The sequence below is a fragment of the Scyliorhinus torazame genome, chromosome 12 (assembly GCF_047496885.1).
Source record: "Scyliorhinus torazame isolate Kashiwa2021f chromosome 12, sScyTor2.1, whole genome shotgun sequence".
Lineage (NCBI taxonomy): Eukaryota > Metazoa > Chordata > Chondrichthyes > Carcharhiniformes > Scyliorhinidae > Scyliorhinus > Scyliorhinus torazame.
The window spans coordinates 98,211,177-98,232,478 of NC_092718.1; the positions used below are offsets into that span (position 1 = coordinate 98,211,177).

General features: G+C 48.2%; 2 protein-coding genes across 2 annotated transcripts in view; both read right to left on the reverse strand.

The window, feature by feature from the left end:
• LOC140387303 (cell adhesion molecule CEACAM20-like) overlaps nt 1-2,966 on the reverse strand; it is a 47,075-nt gene extending 44,109 nt beyond the window's left edge. The window contains exon 1 of the mRNA XM_072470235.1: nt 2,905-2,966. Coding sequence (XP_072326336.1) covers nt 2,905-2,966 — 62 coding nt within the window. The remainder of the gene's footprint in view (nt 1-2,904) is intronic.
• LOC140386589 (pregnancy-specific glycoprotein 22-like) overlaps nt 1-21,302 on the reverse strand; it is a 183,231-nt gene that overhangs the window by 146,460 nt on the left and 15,469 nt on the right. The window lies entirely within an intron of this gene.

A 21,302-nucleotide genomic window follows, 5' to 3' on the forward strand; every position in this document is an offset into this window, starting at 1 on the left:
GTCCCATACCACGCTAAATTCCTCCACAATGTTCCAATGGGATACATGGTCCACCACAGACACCATTACCCTCAGCGGCTTCACAGGACACTTGCAGCAGGGACACATTACAGCCCCTGTGGCGATTCAGATAGGCAACATTAAAACCAAACACCCCGTCGTTCTAGTAGATCTACCCCAGACAGCCGAACGCATTTTGGGGATAGATTTTATGAGCTCCCACAATCTTTTGTTCGACCCCGTCAATAAATGTGTGTGGAGAATGGCAAAGGCAGCACGAGCCCCAGCCACGCTCACAGTTGGAGACTACGCACACAGGATTAGCGCAGTAGGAGACTTCTGGTTTGATCCACGACCCATTAGTCAGGACAAAGACGTTAGAGATGTTTTACAGAGACACAAAGTTTTATTTGCCCAGCACAAGCACGACTGTGGCAAGATAGCAGGTTTAGTCAACATTACAGGACCCGACCCCAAACCCCCAAAACAGTATGGTTTCCCCCAACAAGCAGAGGGAGAAATTGCAAGTTCAGTAGCCTCCACTAACAGTGCTCCAATTGGGCCCGTAAGGAAACCCGATGGCTCATGGCGATTGACCATCGATTATAGGGAACTAAACAAAGTGACCCAATTAGCAGCCCCCACCGTAGCCACGAGTCCCGAGGCAATGTAAAAACAGGGACTCCAGTCAAAGTTTTTCACGGTTCTGGACATCAGCAATGGCTTTTGGTCCATTCCATTGGATAAAGCGTGCCAATACAAATTTGCTTTCACCTTCCAGGGAGAGCAATACACGTGGACGTGCCTACCACAAGGCTTCCACAACTCCCCCTCCATTTTCCACAGACAATTGGTGAATGGATTAGCTAAATCTTCCCGACCCAATTGCCTCGTCCAGTATGTAAACGACTCACTTCTACAGACAGACACTAAGGGAGAGCACATTTAGCTTCTCACCAAATTATTACGACTCCTTCATGAGATCGGATGTAAAGTAAACCCCAAAAAGGCCCAGATTCTCCAAGAAAAGGTCATTTATTTAGGCACAGTAATCACCCATGGCAAACGGGAGATCGAGCAGAAACGCATTGACTCCATTGTTAAATTACCCTTGCCCCATAATGTCACAGCCCTCTGGTCATTTTTAGGACTGGTTGCCTACTGCAGGAAGTACATAGACGGTTTTGCCACAAATGCAGCCCATCTTTCCGAACTCCTAAAAAAGCAAGCCCATGGGAATGGCTTCCACAGCACACAGATGCCGTGGATGCATTAAAACGAGCCCTCAGCACAGCTCCCGCATTACAGGTCCCAGACCCACTCTTCCCATACGCAATTGAAGTTGCAACCACCGACTGAACCCTTTCGGCCGTGCTCCTCCAGGAAAGACACGATCGTTTAGGCCCCATAGCATACGCCTCACGAGTTCTCGACCCAGTAGAGCAATGATTTTCTGCCTGCGAAAGGCATTGCTCACAGTTTTTTGGGCTGTCAGTACTTTGCGTACATAACAGGACTCAACCCCGTAACCATTTTAACAGAGCACACCCCAACCCAACTTCTACTAGACGGTAGACTAAAGACGGCACAGTCAGGCAAATTTGCGCAGCACGATGGACCCTCCTCCTACAAGGACTGGACATTACGGTTAAAAGGACTAAGACACACACGTTTCTTGCAGATAATTTATAGTACCCAGGCACCCCACATAAGTGTGAGATCATTACCACGAGGCACAACACAGGACCCTTTGTACCCAAATCAGCTCCCCCGAAACCATGTACTACACCCCAGAGACCCCAGCCCACATACACAGACGCACCTCTTAAGATTTATGTGGATGGCTCCTCCACAGTTTTAAACGGTAAACAAATCACTGGTTGTGGCATTTATGTAGAGGGCGCGCAGGGACGCTCGTTAGAGGAGATATCACTGAAATTGCCTGGACATCTGGGTTCGCAGGCAGCAGAATTAGCAGCCGTAGCATACATTGTACAGCACCCCGACTCATTCCCAACCCCAGCCGACATATACTCTGACAGCCTATCTGTCTGCAATAGCTTAACTGAGTTCCTACCCCTGTGGGAATCTAGAGGTTTTGTTTCCGCAGATGGAAAACCCCTATCCTCAGCCCCATTACTCCAGCATATTCTCAGGACAGCTAAAGATCATAAATACGGTATCATTAAAGTCCGTAGCCACCATCGTTCTTCCCCCCCTGGTAACATTAAGGCAGGCGCCCGAGCAAAGGCAGGTTACAGACATGGTCATTTTTGGAATCCCCCCGAGAGTGCCCCAGTACATGTGGTCCAGGTTTCATAGACCAATATTCAAGATTTAGCTCAAGCCCAAAAGGAAGATGAAACGCTCAGGGAAGTTTTAAAAGGTAACTTCCCAGCCCCCTACAATAAGTACAGAAACGCTTTAACAGTATACGATGGCATAATTTTAAAAGATGGTATTTATGTGGTCCCCACCCAAGACAGAAACCAAATTATCTGCCAATTCCATGACAACAATGGACACCAAGGGATAGATGCAACTCTTGCCCACCTCAGACCTCTCTGCTGGTGGCCTGATTTAAAATCCAATGTGACGTATTACATTGAAAATTGTTTGATTTGCGCCCAGAACAATCCAGACAGGTATGCGAGGAAAGGTCAGCTCAGTCACACCCGCCCTGTTAATGGCCCCTGGACAAATTTACAGATGGATTACAGAGGTCCCCTACCCCCCTGCAAGAATGGTTTTAAGTATGTGTTGGTCGTAATCGACACCTTCACGAAATGGTGGAAGCTTTTCCATCCAGAAGTAACATGGCTAAAACGACAGCCAAGATTCCAACGCAACACATCTTCACAAGATGGGGCCTTCCCCATAGTTTAGAGTCAGACCAAGGCTCACATTTCACAGGACACGTCATGAAAAATATCCTCACAATTTTCGGCATCCGACAAAAATTCCATGTCGCCTGTCACCCCCAATCAAGCGGAATCATAGGATGGATGAATAGAACCCTCAAAGCAACCCTCAGGAAAATGGTACAACAGTACCACATGGGACACAGTTCTCCCCTTTGCACTCATGTTCATAAGGAACACGGTATCAACTTCGACAGGATACACCCCCCACACCCTCATGACCGGACGACCCATGAAGGGAACAGAATACTTGTTAGGGCTTGATTTGGCCAGCCCCACAGTCACCGCCCTCACCCATGAGAAAGCAGTACAGCAGATCCTCAAAAACGTTAAAGCAGCCCAGCTCGCCGCAGCTGTTAGGCTTGGCACACAAAAGAAACAAAGTAAAGTATGTTTTGATAAAACGGTACACCCCACAGAATTTTCAGTAGGACAGCAGGTCATGCTCTCCCTGTACAACCCCAGTTCATTTCTTTCCCCCAAATTCGCAGGACCCTACTCCATTTCAGATAAAGTCAGCCCCTCCGTTTATAAGATCACTTATCCTAATGGCAACTCAGGATGGTTTCACTGAAACCAGCTTAAGGCTTATGGCACACAGAGCAACCACTCACACCACATCTCACTTGCAGCAGCAGACGAACATGTCTCGCCCATGGACGACCTATTCCTACCCTCCCCCAACCAGTCCAGCCATCCTCGGACACCACTTCGACTCCACCCCCAGAGGCACATCTCTGCCTCTCCCTTCATTCGACCAGCAGCGACAGCGACAGCACTGATACATTAGACCACATGGAACCGCCACACGATTCCAATTCTGCCCCAGGCCCCACTCCCAGCGACTCCAAACAGGGTACGTTCGACCCCTTTGAGACCACTTATATAAAAGCCCCTGAACCGGACCCACCGCCCGACGACGATCGATTGTCCCCTACCGCCTCCAACCTAGACACTAAGCATTGGCACCGCTACAATTCCTACAGACTCATCCGTAATGATGAGATTGTCCCCACATTGCCCCAAGCAGCCTTGGCACAGCTACTCCAGTCACGAGTGTGGCAACCGGGTGAAGATGATGACTCAGAGTCTGACTCCCACCAGACGAGCCCTTTGCGACTCTTTTTGCTATAGAACAATGAGGTATCCAGGTGATGGTAAATAGGAACTGATTGCGATTTACGGTGTCCTTCTTTCTGAAGGAGCCTGCCCAGTTTTGTTATTTTAGTTTGCTATTTTTAAATGTTGAATGTTTGTATTGTGTACGACCCCTTTGATACAGTTTATTCATGGCCCCACGCCAAATTTTGATGCAGTCACAACTACTCTTTTAATGCCATATGGTAGTTAAAGGAACAAGTTTGTTGGCAGACACCAATTGATACAGTCATTACTACTCTTCTGATTCGATGGCAATTATAAGAGGCAGTTTATCCATGATGAACACAAATTCTTTCCGTTCTTGTCCAGTCACCCAAGCAGTGGAGTAACGGCACTGGTCCCCGCCCTGCCTGTGGACCCCCCTCTGGTCAGCTACGCTCAGGTAGTGCACCTACGGCACTGGTCACCGTCCTACCCGGGGATTCCACCCATTCTTGCCCCGGCACGGCCCATACGCACCCCATTCGGAGCTTTTGGTTCGAAACTCTTTTACTGTTCTTTTAGTCTGTGGTTCAAAGAATGCTCTTTGCCACAAGTTTTGTTTGTTTTCCGGCGACCCTCAGGTCACTTTCCCACATGCTATTTACCTCCTCAAACACTTGGATGAAACGCTTTGCTGCTGGACGGAGACATTGTCCGCCCACTCAGCACATCGATCACACAGGCTGCGAGATTGCTCGCACTGTGACAGTATTTTCTTGTTTGGATGTCTTGACCCCAAAAATATTTGGTTTAAAAAAAAAATGAGGGAGTCACATAAGGTGACAATTCTAATGGGCAATTGATAATAAAAGGACAGACAGGCGTATGATATCTTAAACAAGGTAATAACAGATATTATGCTTGTGTCCACAGGAAATCCAAAACACCAGAAGACAGAGGAAGACCAAGAAGGAAGAAGAGAAAAATGAAGCCGGACATCAAGACCTACGTTTGGATCTTCGTGGGATCACTACAGTTGCGCGCGGACGCGACCCCCATGACTCCTACCCCACAGGCCATGAATGTTTCCCATCCCTTCCATACACCACAGCCAGAGACAGCCACTGACACACCAACCTGGTGCAACAACCTTATAAAATGGTATTCCCTTTCATACATCGTAGAAGCCCTACTAGTCATAGCAATACTCTGCAGTGTCATCCAGACACGGAGACTTCGGAAATGGCAAAGGAAAGCCTCCCGCACTCCGGTATATACACTCAGACCCCCTATTTTCACACTCCAGCAAACCCCCACTCTCTCTAAACAAATAAATTGCATCGACTAATTTTTTGTTTGTTCTAATAAAGGAAGATGTGAAATTCTGTACTTGATCACCAAGAAACAGAGAAATGTAATGCTGCTATTATATAGTTTATACTGTTTGCAAATTCTTTTGATTGACTAAAGATAGTTTAGAGAAGGATAGTTAGAGGTTCCCGTGTTTTAAATAATAAAGAAATGTAATGCATGCTTGAATGTTATAATGCCCCTTAGAATTTTATAATGATATGATGTAAATAAAAGCAATTTAGGTAAAGGTTCCAATCCATAGGACAGAGTAGGATGGAAGCTGTCCATGATTGCGCGTGCTCGACTTAGGCAGAGAACAAAGAAGATTCAGTAATGTGATCCTTCACGCTTCGCATTGAGGATCATAAGGAGGGTGTGTAGCCATCTAGGGTGGCCAATTTCAGTGTATAAAATGGACACTCGCAGAGCATACAGGGAAAAATGGACAATGCAAAGCAACAAGCAGGTACAGAGCCGGAATGTATATTTGGAAGGCAGTCTGCAGGCGGAACCGAAACTCTGGGTCGATTTACATATTGATGGCCCATCTCTGAGGAACAAAGAACTAGTGCTCAGGTAGCCGATACTGTCTCAGACATTCCGGCGCCACTACCCCAACAAGAAGACACAAGCAAAGCAAGGCCAATGGCCACTTAGGACACGCCCAGACATCAAGGCACCTACCCCTTTTATTGGCTTAGATCGATGGCAGTGATCAAGAAGCTGCCCAATTAATTGGGACCAAATTTAAGGCCCGCCTTAATGTGCGTGAAGCCCCTCCGAGTATAAGAAGGAACCCCCACAAAAGGTTCGGCCTCTTGGAATTGGCTCTCAAGCGGAGAGACCCTTCCACCTGCACCACCAGAAGCAAGTAAGTTCAAGTTCAACGCTCGCTACCAGACGAACGACCTTAGCTGTACTCCTGTTACCTCTTCGAACCCAACAGCCTCAGATCCAAACAACGGCCATTATTTCTCTGACCTAAGTGGGCACCCGAAGTTACGTAGAGGTGCGAGTGATAGATATAGTTTAGCCTGCAGTGCTATTGTGCATGAGTAAATCATACTGTGTGTAAATAAAATACCATTGACTTTGAACTAACTAACTGGTGTATTGGCTCTTTGATCAGTATTCGGTTGAACCTTGTGGCGGTATCGAGAGATACCTGGCGATTCTGAAAGCATATTCATAATTAGGATTAAGAAAGGCGACCTTATTAACTGCCATATTTATACCAAGTAAATAGAGCAACAGGAGGAAACCGCATAACTGCAAGGAAATGCACGCACAAACAAGGATAGTGTGCAAACTCCACACAGTCGCACAAGGTCAGGATCAAACCCACATGCTTGGAATTATGAGGTGTTAATGATTCTGAGATACATTATTAATCTCCACTTGGAGAGACAACAATTAATCAAGGATAATCAGCATGGCTATTTCAGGGAGTTATCATGTCAAACAAATGTGATTACATTTTTCGATGAGGTGATTAGGTATGTGGGTGAGAGCAGTGCAAGTAACATTTTTGACGAGGGTTTAATGGGTGGCATGGTGGCACAGTGGTTAGCACTGCTACCTCACAGTGCCATGGACATGGGTTCAATTCTGGCCTTGGGTGACTGTGTGGAGTTTATTCTCCCCATGTCTGAGTGAGTTTCCTTCGGGTGCTCCAGTTTGCTCCCACAGTCCCAAGTTGAGCAGGTTAGGTGGATTGGCCATGCGAAATTGACCCTTACTGTTCAGGGACGTGTAGGTTAGGTTAAGGGGTTATTGGGATAGGTCGGGGAAGTGAGTTTGGGTAGAGTGCTCTATCAGGGGGCTGGTGCAGAGTCAATGGACCGAATGGCCTCCTTCTGCACTGTAGGAATACTATGATTCTGAGGTTTTGCATGTGCGATTGATCAAGAAAGTAATGGCAATGTGATCCAGGGCAATTTTGCAAATTCAATCCAATTTGGCAGAAGGCAGATGGTAATTGTTTTGTGACAAGAAAACTGTGTCCATTGGTGTACCGCAGTGATTGGTCTTGGTCCCTTTCTTTTTGCAGTGTACATTAACGATCAAGGTGTGAATGTGGAACACATGGTCAGTAAGTTCACAGATGACCTGACAATTGCTGTTGTGTTAAATAGCAAGGAGGATTATAGGATAATATAGATGGTCTGGTCAAATTGGCAGAACAGTGGCAACTGGAATTTAACCATGAAAAGTGTACGCGGTACAGATGATATGATTACACTAGAAAGGTTGTAGAAGAGATTGACCAGGATGTTGCCTGGGCTGGAACGATTTTGATGTGAAGAGAGGCAGATTAGGCTGGTGTTCTTTTTTCCTGAGAGCAGCAATTGCTGAGGGGGGACATGATGGAGCTGTACAAAATAATGAGGAACATAGATAGGATAGGTGTGAAGAAACCTCACCCATTAGTCGAGGAGTCATAAATGGGGATGTATATTTTAGGTCAGGGCAGGAGACTTAGAGGGGATTTGGAGAAAGAATATTTCACTCAGCAAATGGTGGGAATCTGGAACTCACTGCCTGAAAGGGTAGTAGAGGTGGGAATCCTCACAACGTCTAAAAAATCATTGAGATGACCAGCTGAAATGCCGTCACATACAAGACTATGGAGCAAGTACTGGAAAATGTGATTAGATTGGATAGCTGTGTGATGATGCTTCAATAGAAGTTCGACACTATCCAGGACAAAGCAGCCATTGATTCCTACCCCATCCACAAATATTTCTTCACTCCACCACCAAAGCACAGTGGTAGCTGTGTGTGCCATCTACAAGATGCATTGCAGCGACTCGCCAAGGTTCCTTAGGCAGCATCTTCCAAACCCAACACTACTACCATCTAGAAGGAGAGTGGGCGCAGGTACATGGGAACACCACCATCTGAGAGTTCCACTCCAAGTCACCCACTATCCTGAATTAAATCATATTGCCATTTCTTCACTGTCGCTGGGTCAAAATTGAGGAACTGCCATTCTAACAGTACTGTGGGTGACCTTACACCTCAATAAAAGCAAATTACTGCGGATGCTGGAATCTAAGTCCAAAAGAGAAAATGCTGGAAAATCTGAGCAGGTATGGTAGCATGTGTAGGGAGAGAAAAGAGCTAACCTTTCGAGTTCAGGTGACACTTGTTCAAAGCTCAACAAAGCTTTGACAATGGTTTATTGAATCAAACAGCATGTCCCATTGGGTGTCTATGAGGGACAGAGTAGAGACCGTACTCAACCAGGCCGTGCTTGCAAAACCAAATCAAAACTTCTAATGTTAGTTGTTATTCTGCGACTGGGCAACACTTACTGAACAATGTTGGGTCTGCTCATAATTACCAAAAGCAATTAAAAATAATCAGAGTTTCTAACATTGCTCTTTTGTACTTGTTAGAACTGACATACATGCATAAACTGGCACTCCTTTTCCTCAAACAAAACGCTTGAGCTTTTTTTGAATTATCTGGCATTGTATTGAGCTCAGCATCTTGGTCAGTCAAAAGGTCCCTGTCATTTTCCACATGACAACACCTCGGCAATACGCATTGATCCATCAACCAGTCAGAAGCCTTTTTTCTGTTGGAGTGGTTAATTGGCTCTTCTAATTGTTGTGTTCATGAGAAACTTTATGTCTGTCAATGTCCTGATGAGTGTAGGAAGAAAAGCTTTGGCGACATGTCTCATATTTCCACGTTATTCAAGCAAACAGAGAACTGAATTATGCCAGCATTATGCATCATTTCCTATCATCAGAAATCATTTCTAGGTGGGCGGCATGGTGGTGCAGTTGTTAGCACTGCCTACGACACTGAGGACACGGGTTCTATCCCGGCCCCGGGTCACTGTCTATGTGGCGTTTGCACACTCTCCCCATGTCTGCGTGGATTTCACCCCCACAACCCGAAAATGTGCAGATTAAGTGGATTGGCCACGCTAAATTGCCCCTTAATTGGAAAAAAAGTAATTTGTACTCTAAATTTATTTTAAAAAATAAAACATTTCCAGGCAATAAAATCTATTCACATTTGAGCAAAGACAGCAACTTCTTTTGGTGATATCTGAAGCTACAATTTAGTGTGTTTTCAAGCCTATTCAAGTGCAGCGCTAACCATCAAGAATAAACATAACAAATCGCATATCAGAAAACATACTGGTATTTTGAAGCATCACAAGTTAATATGTCTGACTTTCAATTGCAATTGTGCAAGCGCAACTCATTTTATTGCTGGAATTCTTTTGGCACATACTCTTGCGCACTGAGTTTCTGTGGGACACTGACTAAATCCACAATACCCTTTTTTTGTTTGATTCTGACCAGATAAGGTAGGCATCTGTGTGCACACCACTGTGAAATGTCGCTCCAAAATAAGTGTACATTTATTTAATTATTGTGGATTTAATGCAAGGTTTCTTCATTTTCTGACACGAGTGCTGTTTTCGTGCAAGTTTAGACTGACCAGAGATAATGGAATGAGAAGGTGGAGATCAGAGCTTCTCTGTGATCAAGTAGATTCTAACTTGACGGTTTGATCTATCATGAGGCGTGATTGGCAGATTAACATCCTGCAGTAGACCAGGGGCAGTATTTGGGGGTGAGAGTTTAGCAGAGAGCCTGCCCCCAAGCCACCTGCTGGCCCGAAACCATTCGTTGTTGGATTGGATTGGATTTGTTTATTGTCACGTGTACCGAGGTACAGTGAAAAGTTTTTTTCTGCGTGCAGCTCAAACAGATCATTTAGTACATGAAAAGAAAAGACATAATAGGGCAACACAAAGTACACAAAGTAAATACATAGACACAGGCAGCAGGTGATGCATACAGGAGTGTAGTATTATTCAGATCAGTCCATAAGAGGGTCATTTAGGAGCCTGGCAACAGTGGGGATGAAGCTGTTTTTGAACCTGTTAGTGCATGTTCTCAGACTTTTGTATCTCCTGTCTGATGGAAGAAGTTGGAAGAGTGAATGAGCCAGTTGGAAGGGATCTTTGATTATGCTGCCCGATTTCCCCAGGCAGCAGGAGGTGTAGATGGAGTCAATGGATAGAAGGTGGGTTTGTGTGATGGACTGGGCTGTGTTCACGACTCTCTGTAATTTCTTACGGCCTTGGACTAAGCAGTTGCCAGACCAGGCTGTGATGCAGCCAGATAGGATGCTTTCTCTGGTACATCTGTAAAAGTTGATAAGAGTCAATGTCAACATGCCGAATTTCCTTCGTTTCCTGAGGAGGTATAGGTGCTGTTGTGCTTTCTTGGTTGTAACGTTGACGTGGGTGGACCAGGACAGATTTTTGGTGATGTGCACACCTAGGAATTTGAAGCTGTCAACTATCTCGTTCCTCCCACTCCTCTGCCTCTCCGGCGGCAATTGCTGCAATGCGGGCTGTGAATTTTGGTAAGCCACCTTTTTTCCAACAACAAATCATTCTGAGCCAAGGCTGTGATACGAATGCCAAGCATCCACCCCACAAACAGGCACCCAGCCAATCCGACCCACACCACAGCAATGACACAGAGTGTTAAGGGGCTGAGAAACACACCCTTTACCCCTACCTACGCTGCCTCCAGTGGACACACTGCCGGCTGTGCACCGAGGCGATATTCAGGGTCCACTCACCTCTCAACCAGGTTACCAGCAATGCTGCTCAGACCTTGGATGCATCAGTTATCTGGGCAGCTAAACTGCCACAAAGCCACCAGGTTTTGAAATTCTCTGACCCTGATTGTTTATAACTAAATTGACACCAAGACTGCAAAGTCTTTTTCACCTGATAATCTTCCCTACGTAATGCCCATCGTTTAGGTTTCCAGGAAGGGAAATGCTAAAAACCGGGACATTTGAACTAGTTGTTAGTAAATTGTCTGCTTAGGACATTAAATTAAAATTCAGGCGTGTCCCAGCAATACGAGGACTTATTTGGTCCCCCCAGACCAAAGATCAGGACAGGTCTGAGTGCAGTCTCTCTACCCCCACTGCCACCCCTCCTCCCCTCGCACTCTTGAGTTAACTCGTAGTTAACAATTGATGAACAATATATATTTTTTAAAAATATATATTTTATTGAACATTTTTTCCAAACAAGAATTTTTTCCCTCTTACAAAGCAAACGTAACAGGAAAGAAATTTTAACAATAAACAAATAACTAAACCCCATAATCGTTTAACATAAATTAACCCCCCCCCCTCCCCCTCCCCCCCTCCCCCCCGGGTTGCTGCTGCAGGTCATCTGTCTTCCCTCTAACGTTCCTCTAGGTAGTTGAGAAATGGCTGCCACCGCCTGGTGAACCCTTGAGCCGATCCTCTCAGGGCAAACTTTATCCGCTCCAGTTTAATGAACCCCGCCATATCGTTTACCCAGGCCTCCAGTCCGGGGGGTTTCGCCTCCTTCCACATGAGTAGGATCCTACGCCGGGCTACGAGGGACGCAAAGGCCACAACATCAGCCTCTTTCGCCTCCTGCACTCCCGGCTCATCCGCAACTCCAAATAGAGCTAGCCCCCAGCCTAGTTTGACCCGGGCCTTCACCACCTTCGAAATCACTCCTGTCACTCCCTTCCAATACCCCTCCAGTGCCGGGCACGCCCAAAACATATGTGCGTGGTTTGCCGGGCTTCCGCCACACCTCCCACATTTGTCCTCCACTCCAAAGAACCTGCTCAATCTTGTTCCCGTTATGTGTGCTCTATGTAGCACCTTGAATTGAATCAGGCTAAGCCTGGCGCATGAGGAAGAGGAGTTTACCCTGCTTAGGGCATCAGCCCACATACTTTCCTCAATCTCCTCCCCTAGCTCTTCTTCCCACTTTCCTTTTAGTTCGCCCACCAACTCCTCCCCCTCTTCCCTCATCTCTCGGTATATCTCTGACACCTTGCCCTCTCCGACCCACACCCCTGAAAGCACTCTGTCCTGAATCTCCTGTGTCGGGAGCAGCGGAAATTCCCTCACCTGTTGTCTAGTAAACACCCTCACCTACATATATCTCAGGAAGTTTCCCCGGGGCAACTTATACTTTTCCTCCAATGCTCCCAAGCTCGCAAATGTCCCATCTATAAATAAATCTCCCACCCTCCTAATTCCCAACTGGTGCCAGCTCTGAAATCCTCCATCCATTCTTCCTGTGGCAAACCTATGATTGTTCCTGATTGGGGACCCCACCAGGGCTCCCCGCACACCTCTCTGTCACCTCCACTGTCCCCAGATATTCAGTGTTGCCGCCACCACCGGGTTCGTGGTAAACTTTTTTGGTGAGAACGGTAGCGGCGCCGTCACCAGCGCCTCTAAACTCGTCCCTTTACAGGACTTTCTCTCCAGTCTTTTCCACGCCGCTCCCTCTCCCTCCATCATCCATTTACGTATCATTGCCACATTGGCGGCCCAATAGTAATCGCCCAAGTTCGGTAGTGCCAATCCTCCTCTGTCCCTGCTACGCTGAAGGAACCCCCTCCTTACTCTCGTGACTTTCCCTGCCCACACGAAGCTCGTGATACTCCTGTCTATTTTATTGAAAAAGGTCTTAGTGATTAGTATAGGGAGACATTGAAATACAAATAAGAACCTCGTGAGGACCATCATCTTAATTGCCTGGACCCTGCCCGCCAGCGACAGAGGCTGCATGTCCCACCTCTTGAAGTCCTCCTCCATTTGTTCTACCAGCCGTGTCAGGTTAAGTCTGTGCAAGGTTCCCCAGCTCCTAGCGATCTGAATCCCCAGGTATCGGAAGTTTCTTTCCACTTTCCTTAGAGGCAGGCCTTCTATCTCTCTACTCTGGTCCCCTGGATGTATCACAAATAATTCACTCTTCCCCATGTTTAGCCTATACCCCGAGAAATCCCCGAACTCCCTCAACATTCGCATAACCTCTATCATCCCCCCCGCTGGGTCCGACACGTATAACAATAGGTCAACTGCGTATAGCGAGACTCGGTGTTCTTCTCCCCCTCTAATCACCCCTCTCCATTTCCTGGAGTCTCTCAACGCCATGGCCAAAGGTTCAATTGCCAACGTGAACAACAATGGAGACAGCGGGCATCCCTGTCTTGTTCCCCTATATAGTCGGAAATACTCCGATCTTTGTCGACCCGTAACTACACTTGCCGTTGGGGCCCCATAAAGAAGTTTGACCCAGCTAATAAACCCGTTCCCGAACCCAAACCTCCTTAACACCTACCATAGATACTCCCACTCCATCCTATCAAATGCCTTCTCTGCATCCATTGCCGCCACTATCTCTGCCTCCCCCTCCACTGGGGGCATCATTATCACCCCTAATAGTCGTCGCACGTTAACATTCAGTTGTCTCCCTTTTACGAACCCTGTCTTGTCTTCGTGCACCACCCCCGGGACACAGTCCTCTATCCTCGATGCCAGTACCTTTGCCAGCAATTTGGCGTCCACGTTCAATAATGAAATAGGTCTATAGGACCCGCACTGCAACGGATCTTTATCTCTCTTCAAAATTAGCGATATCGTCGCCTCCGACATTGTCGGGGGTAAAGTCCCTCCTTCCCTGGCCTCATTGAACGTCCTCACCAACAACTGGGCCAACACGTCCACATATTTTCTGTAAAATTCCACCGGGAACCCGTCTGGTCCCGGAGCCTTCCCTGCTTGCATGCTCCCCAGTCCCTTAATAACCTCGTCCACCCCAATCGGTGCCCCCAGGCCTACCACCTCAAGCTCCTCCACCCTCGGGAACCTCAATTGATCCAGGAACTGCCGCATCCCCTCCTCTCCCTCTGGGGGTTGAGACCTATACAGTCCCTCATAAAAGGTCTTGAACACCTCATTTATCTTTCCTGCTCTTCGCACCGTGTCTCCCTTTTCGTCTCTAATTCCCCCTATCTCCCTCGCTGCTGTCCTCTTTTGCAGCTGATGAGCCAGCAGGCGACTATCCTTTTCCCCATATTCATACCTCCTCCCCTGTGCCTTCCTCCACAGCACCTCCGCCTTTCTGGTAGTCAGGAGGTCAAACGCCGTCTGGAGTCGTCTCCTCTCCCTGTACAGTCCCTCCTCCGGGGTCTCTGCAAACTCCCTATCCACCCTTAAAATCTCCCCCAGTAATCTTTCCCTTTCCTTGGCCTCTGTTTTCCCTTTGTGGACCCCAATGGAGATCAGCTCTCCTCTGACCACCGCTTTTAATGCTTCCCAGACCACTCCCACAGGGACCTCGCCGTCGTCATTGACCTCCAGGTATCTCTCGATACACCCCCGCACTCTTGCACACACTCCCTCATCCGCCATCAATCCCAAATCTAATCGCCAGAGTGCTCTCTGCTCCCTTTCCTCTCCTAGCTCCAGGTCCACCCAGTGTGGGGCATGGTCCGAAACCGCTATGGCTGAATACTCAGCTTCATCCACCCTAGAGATCAACGACCTTCCCAAAACAAAAAAATCTATCCGGGAGTACACTTTATGGACATAGGAGAAGAAGGAGAACTCCCTAGCCCTAGGTCTAAGAAATCGCCATGGATCCACTCCCCCCATTTGGTCCAGAAACCCCTTAAGCACCTTGGCTGCTGCCGGCCTTCTTCCGGTCTTTGAGCTGGATCTATCTAGCCCCGGGTCCAGCACAGTATTAAAGTCCCCTCCTAAAATCAAGTTTCCTACCTCCAGGTCCGGTATACGCCCTAGCATCCGTCTCATCAATCCCGCATCGTCCCAGTTCGGGGCATATACATTAACCAACACGACCTCCATTCCCTCCAGCCTGCCACTCACCATTACATATCTACCTCCGCTATCTGCTACGATGTTCTTTGCTTCAAATGCTACCCGTTTCCCCAGCAATATGGCCACCCCTCTATTCTTTGCGTCTAGTCCTGAGTGGAACACCTGTCCCACCCATCCTTTCCTTAACCTAACTTGGTCCGCCACCTTCAGGAGCGTCTCTTGGAGCATAACCACGTCTGCCCATAGTCCTTTCAAATGCGCGAGCACTCGGGCCCTTTTAATCGGTCCGTTCAGGCCTCTCACGTTCCACGTGATCAGCCTCACAATGGGGCTACCTGCCCCCTTCCCGTGTCGACTAGCCATTACCTTCTCTAGGCCAGTCCCATATCCCACCTCCGCGCTCCCACTCGCTCCCCCAGCGTCGCATACCATCCCTTTCCACCCACTCTTTAGCCATTTCCTTTTGGATTTCCGCAGCAGCAACCCAGTTGACCCCCCCCCCCCCCCGCTAGATCTCTTTCTAGCGTGATTGCTCCCCCCATATTACTTCCGTAAGTCAGCTGACTTCAACAGACCCCGGCTACTCCTGCTCACTCCTCGACCCCCCCGTGTGGGGAACTCCCATCCGCCTTGCGCCTGTCTTCCTGCCATATTCTTTTTGGCGGGGGAACATCCCTTTACCTGACCCGCCTCTTGTGGCGCAGCTCCCTTTCCCCTCCCCCTCCTCTTCCTCATTCTCCATCTATGTCCCGTCTTTCCCCCCCTCACCGGCGCCCACATTTCCCAATGTCTCCCCCCTTCCCAATTTACTTCTCTATTAACATCAACCATAACATTAACAATAACATTTCCTGCAGTATCAGTCCCTCAGTTCCGATCCAATTTCTCCTCTTTAATAAAGGTCCATGCTTCCTCCGCCGTATCGAAATAATGGTGTCTCTCCTGATACGTGACCCATAGTCTTGCCGGCTGCAGCATCCCGAACTTCACCTTCTTTTTATGCAACACCTCCTTGGCTCCGTTAAAACGCGCCCTCCTTCTCGCCACCTCCGCACTCCAATCCTGGTACACCCGTACCACTGCATTCTCCCATCTGCTACTCCGCACCTTTTTAGCCCATCTCAGGACCTCTTCTCTATCCTTAAGGCGGTGAAATCGCACGATTATCGCCCTGGGTGGTTCTCCCGCTTTTGGTCTTCTCGCCGGGATCCGATGTGCCCACTCCAACTCCAAGGGGCCCGCAGGGGCCTCAGCACCCATCAGTGAGCTCAGCATCGTACTTGCATAGGCTCCACAGTCGGCTCCTTCCACACCCTCAGGGAGACCCAGTATCCGAAGGTTCTTCCTTCGCGCTCCGTTTTCTAGGGCCTCGATCCTTTCAGTACACTTTTTATGAAGTGCCTCGTGCATCTGTGTTTTGACCGCCAGGCCCAGGATCTTGTCCTCATTATCCGTCACCTTCTGCTCCACCACGCGGAGCTCTGTCTCCTGGGTCTTTTGTGTCTCCTTGAGCCCCTCAATTGCCTGCAGCATCGGGGTCAGCACCTCCCTCTTTAGTAGCTCCACACACCGTCTCAAAAATTCGTCCTGCTCGGGCCCCCATGTCGCCTGAGCTTTCTCCGCCGCCATCTTGTACTTCTCTCTTTCTGACCCTTTGGTCGACGATTCCTCGCGCTGCAGCCGCCGCCGCCGGTATTTTCCTCCTTCGTTGGGGGGGGACTCCCTTCTCACTCACCCCACACCGGGTTGCGTCGCCCAAAAATTTCCCGTTGGGGCTCTTAAAAGAGCCCGAAGGTCCGTCGGAGCTGGAGCCGCCGAAACGTGCGGCTAGCAAGGCATCACCGCAACCGGAAGTTTGATTGATGAACAATATTAACCCACAGGGTGACCACAAATATTGCTTAATTGACGTGATGTGCCTTGTTTTGACTGTTTGTGAAATGTCCTTTCCCTTTTGTCCATTATTTCTCAGAAAGCCTGTGGGGCACAAACAGAAAATGCTGGAAAGTCTCCGCAGTTTGTTGCTCTCTTTGGTTGGCTCTGAATATGGCGGTCAATATGGTCGCCTTCCTTAATCCTAATGATGTTTGCTCTAGAGTCACCAGGTATCTTTCGATACCGCCACAAGGTTCAAAACCGAATACTGATCAAAGACTCGGTACACCAGTTAGTTAGTTCGAAGTCAATGCTTATTTATTTACACACACAGTTAAATCTACTCATGCACGAAAACTCTACAGATTAAACTATCACTACTGCTAAAGCCTATACTTAGCTTCGGGCGCCCACTCAGTCAGAGGAACAATGGCCGTTGCTCGGTTCTGAGGCTGCTGGGTTCAGACTGGTACAGGGGAACAGCTAAGGTCGTCTGTCTGGTAGCGTGCGTTGACCTTGGACTTACTTGTTTTTGGTGCAGCTGGTGGACTGATCTCTCCGCTGTGAGAGCCAAGTCCAAGAGAGCGATTCTCTCTTGGGGGCTCCTTCTTATAACCAAAGGGGCTTCGCGCTCTTTTGGGCAGGCCTTGAACCTGGCCCCAAACAATTGGGTCATTTCTTGATCATTCTTATCGATTTCATCCAATAAAGTGGTGGGTGCCCTGATGGCTGTGCATGTCCTAGGTGGCCGTTGGCCTGCTTTCTTTCGGTCTCCTCTGGCGCCGGGGTGTCTGCCTTAGTATCGGTTACTCAAATGTTACTCTTTTGTTCCCGGAGATGGGCCATTAGTATCCTAATGGGCCTACAGTTTTGGTCTTGTCTGGGAGCTGCGGCTCCAATATATAGACAAGCTCTGAACCTGCTTGTTTTCTTAGCATTGTCCATTTTCCCTGCAATCTTTGCAAAGTGTCCATTTTGTAATCGGGAAGTGGCCATCCCAGTGGCCATCCCAGTGGCTACACACCCTCCTTGTGATCCTCAACGCGAACGTGAAGGATCACATTACCGCGTCGTCTTCGTTCTCTGACTAAGCTGGGCACCCATAAGCACTTCACAGGCTCTTCATTGCCCTATCCTATGAATTGCAACTTTTACCAAAAATTATTTTATATACATACATCATTATAAAACTATACGGGTCGCCATGACATTCAGGCATGCATTAAAAAAATAAAAAAACTGGAACCTCTAACTATCCTCAATAAACTATCCTCACTTAAGCAATCAAAAATAATCTACAACATTTTAAACTGTACAAACAGCAGCAACACAAGTCTCTCTGGCTTGGCAGTCAAGCACTGAGGTTTACATCTCTTTCTTAAACGAACAAAACACACACACAAAAAACGGATGCACTTTAATTCACTTAAAGGGGTTGGGGGGTTTGTTGGAGTCCGAAGATTGGGGATCTAAATGTGTATACTGGAGTGCGGTTGCGGGAGGCTCTCCTCCGCTATTTTCTGAGTCTAACTGCCTCAATGGCACTGCAGAGTTTCGCCAGTACTAAGAGTGCTTCTACAGTGTAAGATAGTGAATACCAGGTGATAAAATTGTCACACCAGGTCGGGGTGTCAGTAACTGTCTCGGGGCTAACTATCTCGGGGTACAGTGTATGGCAGGGGTGGGAATCATTCACGGCCTGTGTGGTAGGGGTCATGGGGGTAGCGTCCGCACGCAACTGAAGGGATCCCGCTAAGATCCAGGTGAAAAACATGAAGGTTGTCTTCATCTTTCCTTCTTTCTGTCTTCTTCTTTTTCTTCCTCTGGGGTTCCTGAGGTTCCGGAGTTCTGTTATTATCTTGCTTAAGATCTCGTATGTCTGTCTGTCTGTCCTTTGTTGCCAATTACCCATTATAATTGGTCACCATCTGTGACTCCCTCATTAAAAATCTTTTAAAAAAAAACACGAATATTTGGACAAGACATCCGAGAAAAATACTAACACAGTGCGAGCTGTATTGCAGCCTGTGCGATCTACCATCCTAGCATTTGAGGATGTAAATAGCATACGGAAGCAACCTAAGGGTCGCCAGAACAAACACAAGAGTTTTGAACTAAAAGTGCCAAAATGGGGTGCGTATGGGCCGCGGCGGGTAAGAATGGGTGGAATCCCCGGGTAGGACGGTGATCAGTGCCATTTGTGCTCTGCCCAAGCATAGCTGACCAGAGGGGGGTCCTCAGGCAGGGCGGGGACCAGTGACATTTCTCCACTGCCTGAGCGACCGGCAAGAACGGGTAAGAATGTGGTCGTCGTGGGGGCTGCCTCTCGTGATTACCTTCAAATCAGGAGAATAGTTATGATTGGTTGTCTGCCGACAAACTAGTTCCTCTGAACAGTTGTGTGTCGACAAACTTGTTCCATTAACTGCCAGTGGGCGTTAAAAGAGTGGTGGCGTGGGGCCATGAACACTTTTAAATTCACAAACAACATTTATTTATTTTTAAAAAATATATTTTATTCAAGTTTTTTGGCCAAACATAACAATACGTTGTGTTTCTTTTACACAACAATAAAGCAATATAAATAACCGTGGCCAGTTTTAAACAAATAAATAAGTAATATATAAACAAAAACAAAACTAAATGGCAACTGCCTTGTCCAAAATAAATACTCTCCAAAAATACAATCCAACAATCCAATAGACAATTACATATACCAAATACCTATACATATACAATAACATCCCTGAGAGTCCGCCCGATACCTGCCCCCCGCCCTTCCCCCCCCTCCCCCCCCCTCCCCCCTGGGTTGCTGCTGTTGTCTACTTCTTTTCCATTCCCTCTATCTTTCTGTGAGGTAGTCGACGAACGGTTGCCACCGCCTGGTGAACCCCTGAGCCGAACCCCTTAACACGAACTTAATCCGTTCTAACTTTATAAACCCTGCCATGTCGTTTATCCAGGTGTCCACACCCGGGGGTTTGGCTTCCTTCCACATTAACAATATCCTGCGCCGGGCTACAAGGGATGCAAAGGCCAACACGTCAGCCTCTCTCGCCTCCTGCACTCCCGGCTCTTCTGCAACCCCAAATATAGCCAACCCCCAGCTTGGTTCGACCCGGACCCCCACCACCTTCGAAAGCACCTTTGCCACCCCCACCCAGAACCCCTGTAGTGCCGGGCATGACCAGAACATGTGGGTGTGATTCGCTGGGCCTCTCGAGCATCTCGCACACCTTTCCTCTACCCCCAAAAATGTACTAAGCCGTGCTCCAGTCATATGCGCCCTGTGTAGCACCTTAAATTGTATCAGGCTTAGCCTGGCACACGAGGACAATGAGTTTACCCTACGTAGGGCATCAGCCCACAGCCCCTCCTCAATCTCCTCCCCCAGTTCTTCTTCCCATTTCCCTTTCAGCTCATCTACCATGATCTCCCCCTCGTCCCTCATCTCCTTGTATATGTCCGCCACCTTACCGTCCCCCACCCATGTCTCTGAGATCACTCTATCCTGCACTTCCTGCGTCGGGAGCTGCGGGAATTCCCTCACCTGTTACCTCGCAAAAGCCCTCAATTGCATATACCTAAATGCATTCCCTGGGGCAACCCATATTTCTCCGTCAGCGCTCCCAGACTCGCAAACGTCCCATCTACAAATAGATCTCTTAATTGTACTACCCCAGCTCTTTGCCATGCTCCAAATCCCCCATCCATTCTCCCCGGAACAAACCTATGATTGTTTCTTATCGAGGACCGCACCGAAGCTCCCGTCCCTCCCCTATGCCGTCTCCACTGCCCCCAAATTCTCAATGTAGCCACCACCACCGGGCTTGTGGTGTATTTCTTTGGTGAGAACGGCAACGGCGCCGTCACCATTGCTTGCAGGCTAGTCCCCCTGCAGGACGCCCTCTCCAATCTCTTCCACGCCACTCCCTCCCCTTCTCCCATCCACTTACACACCATTGAAACATTGGCGGCCCAGTAGTACTCACTTAGGCTCCGTAGTGCCAGTCCCCCCCTGTCCCTACTACGCTGCAAGAATCCCCGCCTCACTCTCGGGGTCTTTCCAGCCCACACAAAACTCATAATGCTCTTCTCAATTCTTCTGAAAAAAGCCTTCGTGATCACCACCGGGAGGCACTGGAACACAAAAAGGAATCTCGGGAGGACCACCATTTTAACCGCCTGCATCCTACCTGCCAATGACAGGGACACCATGTCCCATCTCTTGAAATCCTCCTCCATCTGTTCCACCAACCGTGTTAAATTAAGCCTATGTAATGTACCCCAATTCTTGGCTATCTGGATCCCCAGGTACCGGACATCCCTTGTTACCTTCCTCAACGGTAAATCCTCTACCTCTCTGCTCTGCTCCCCCGGATGCACCACAAATAA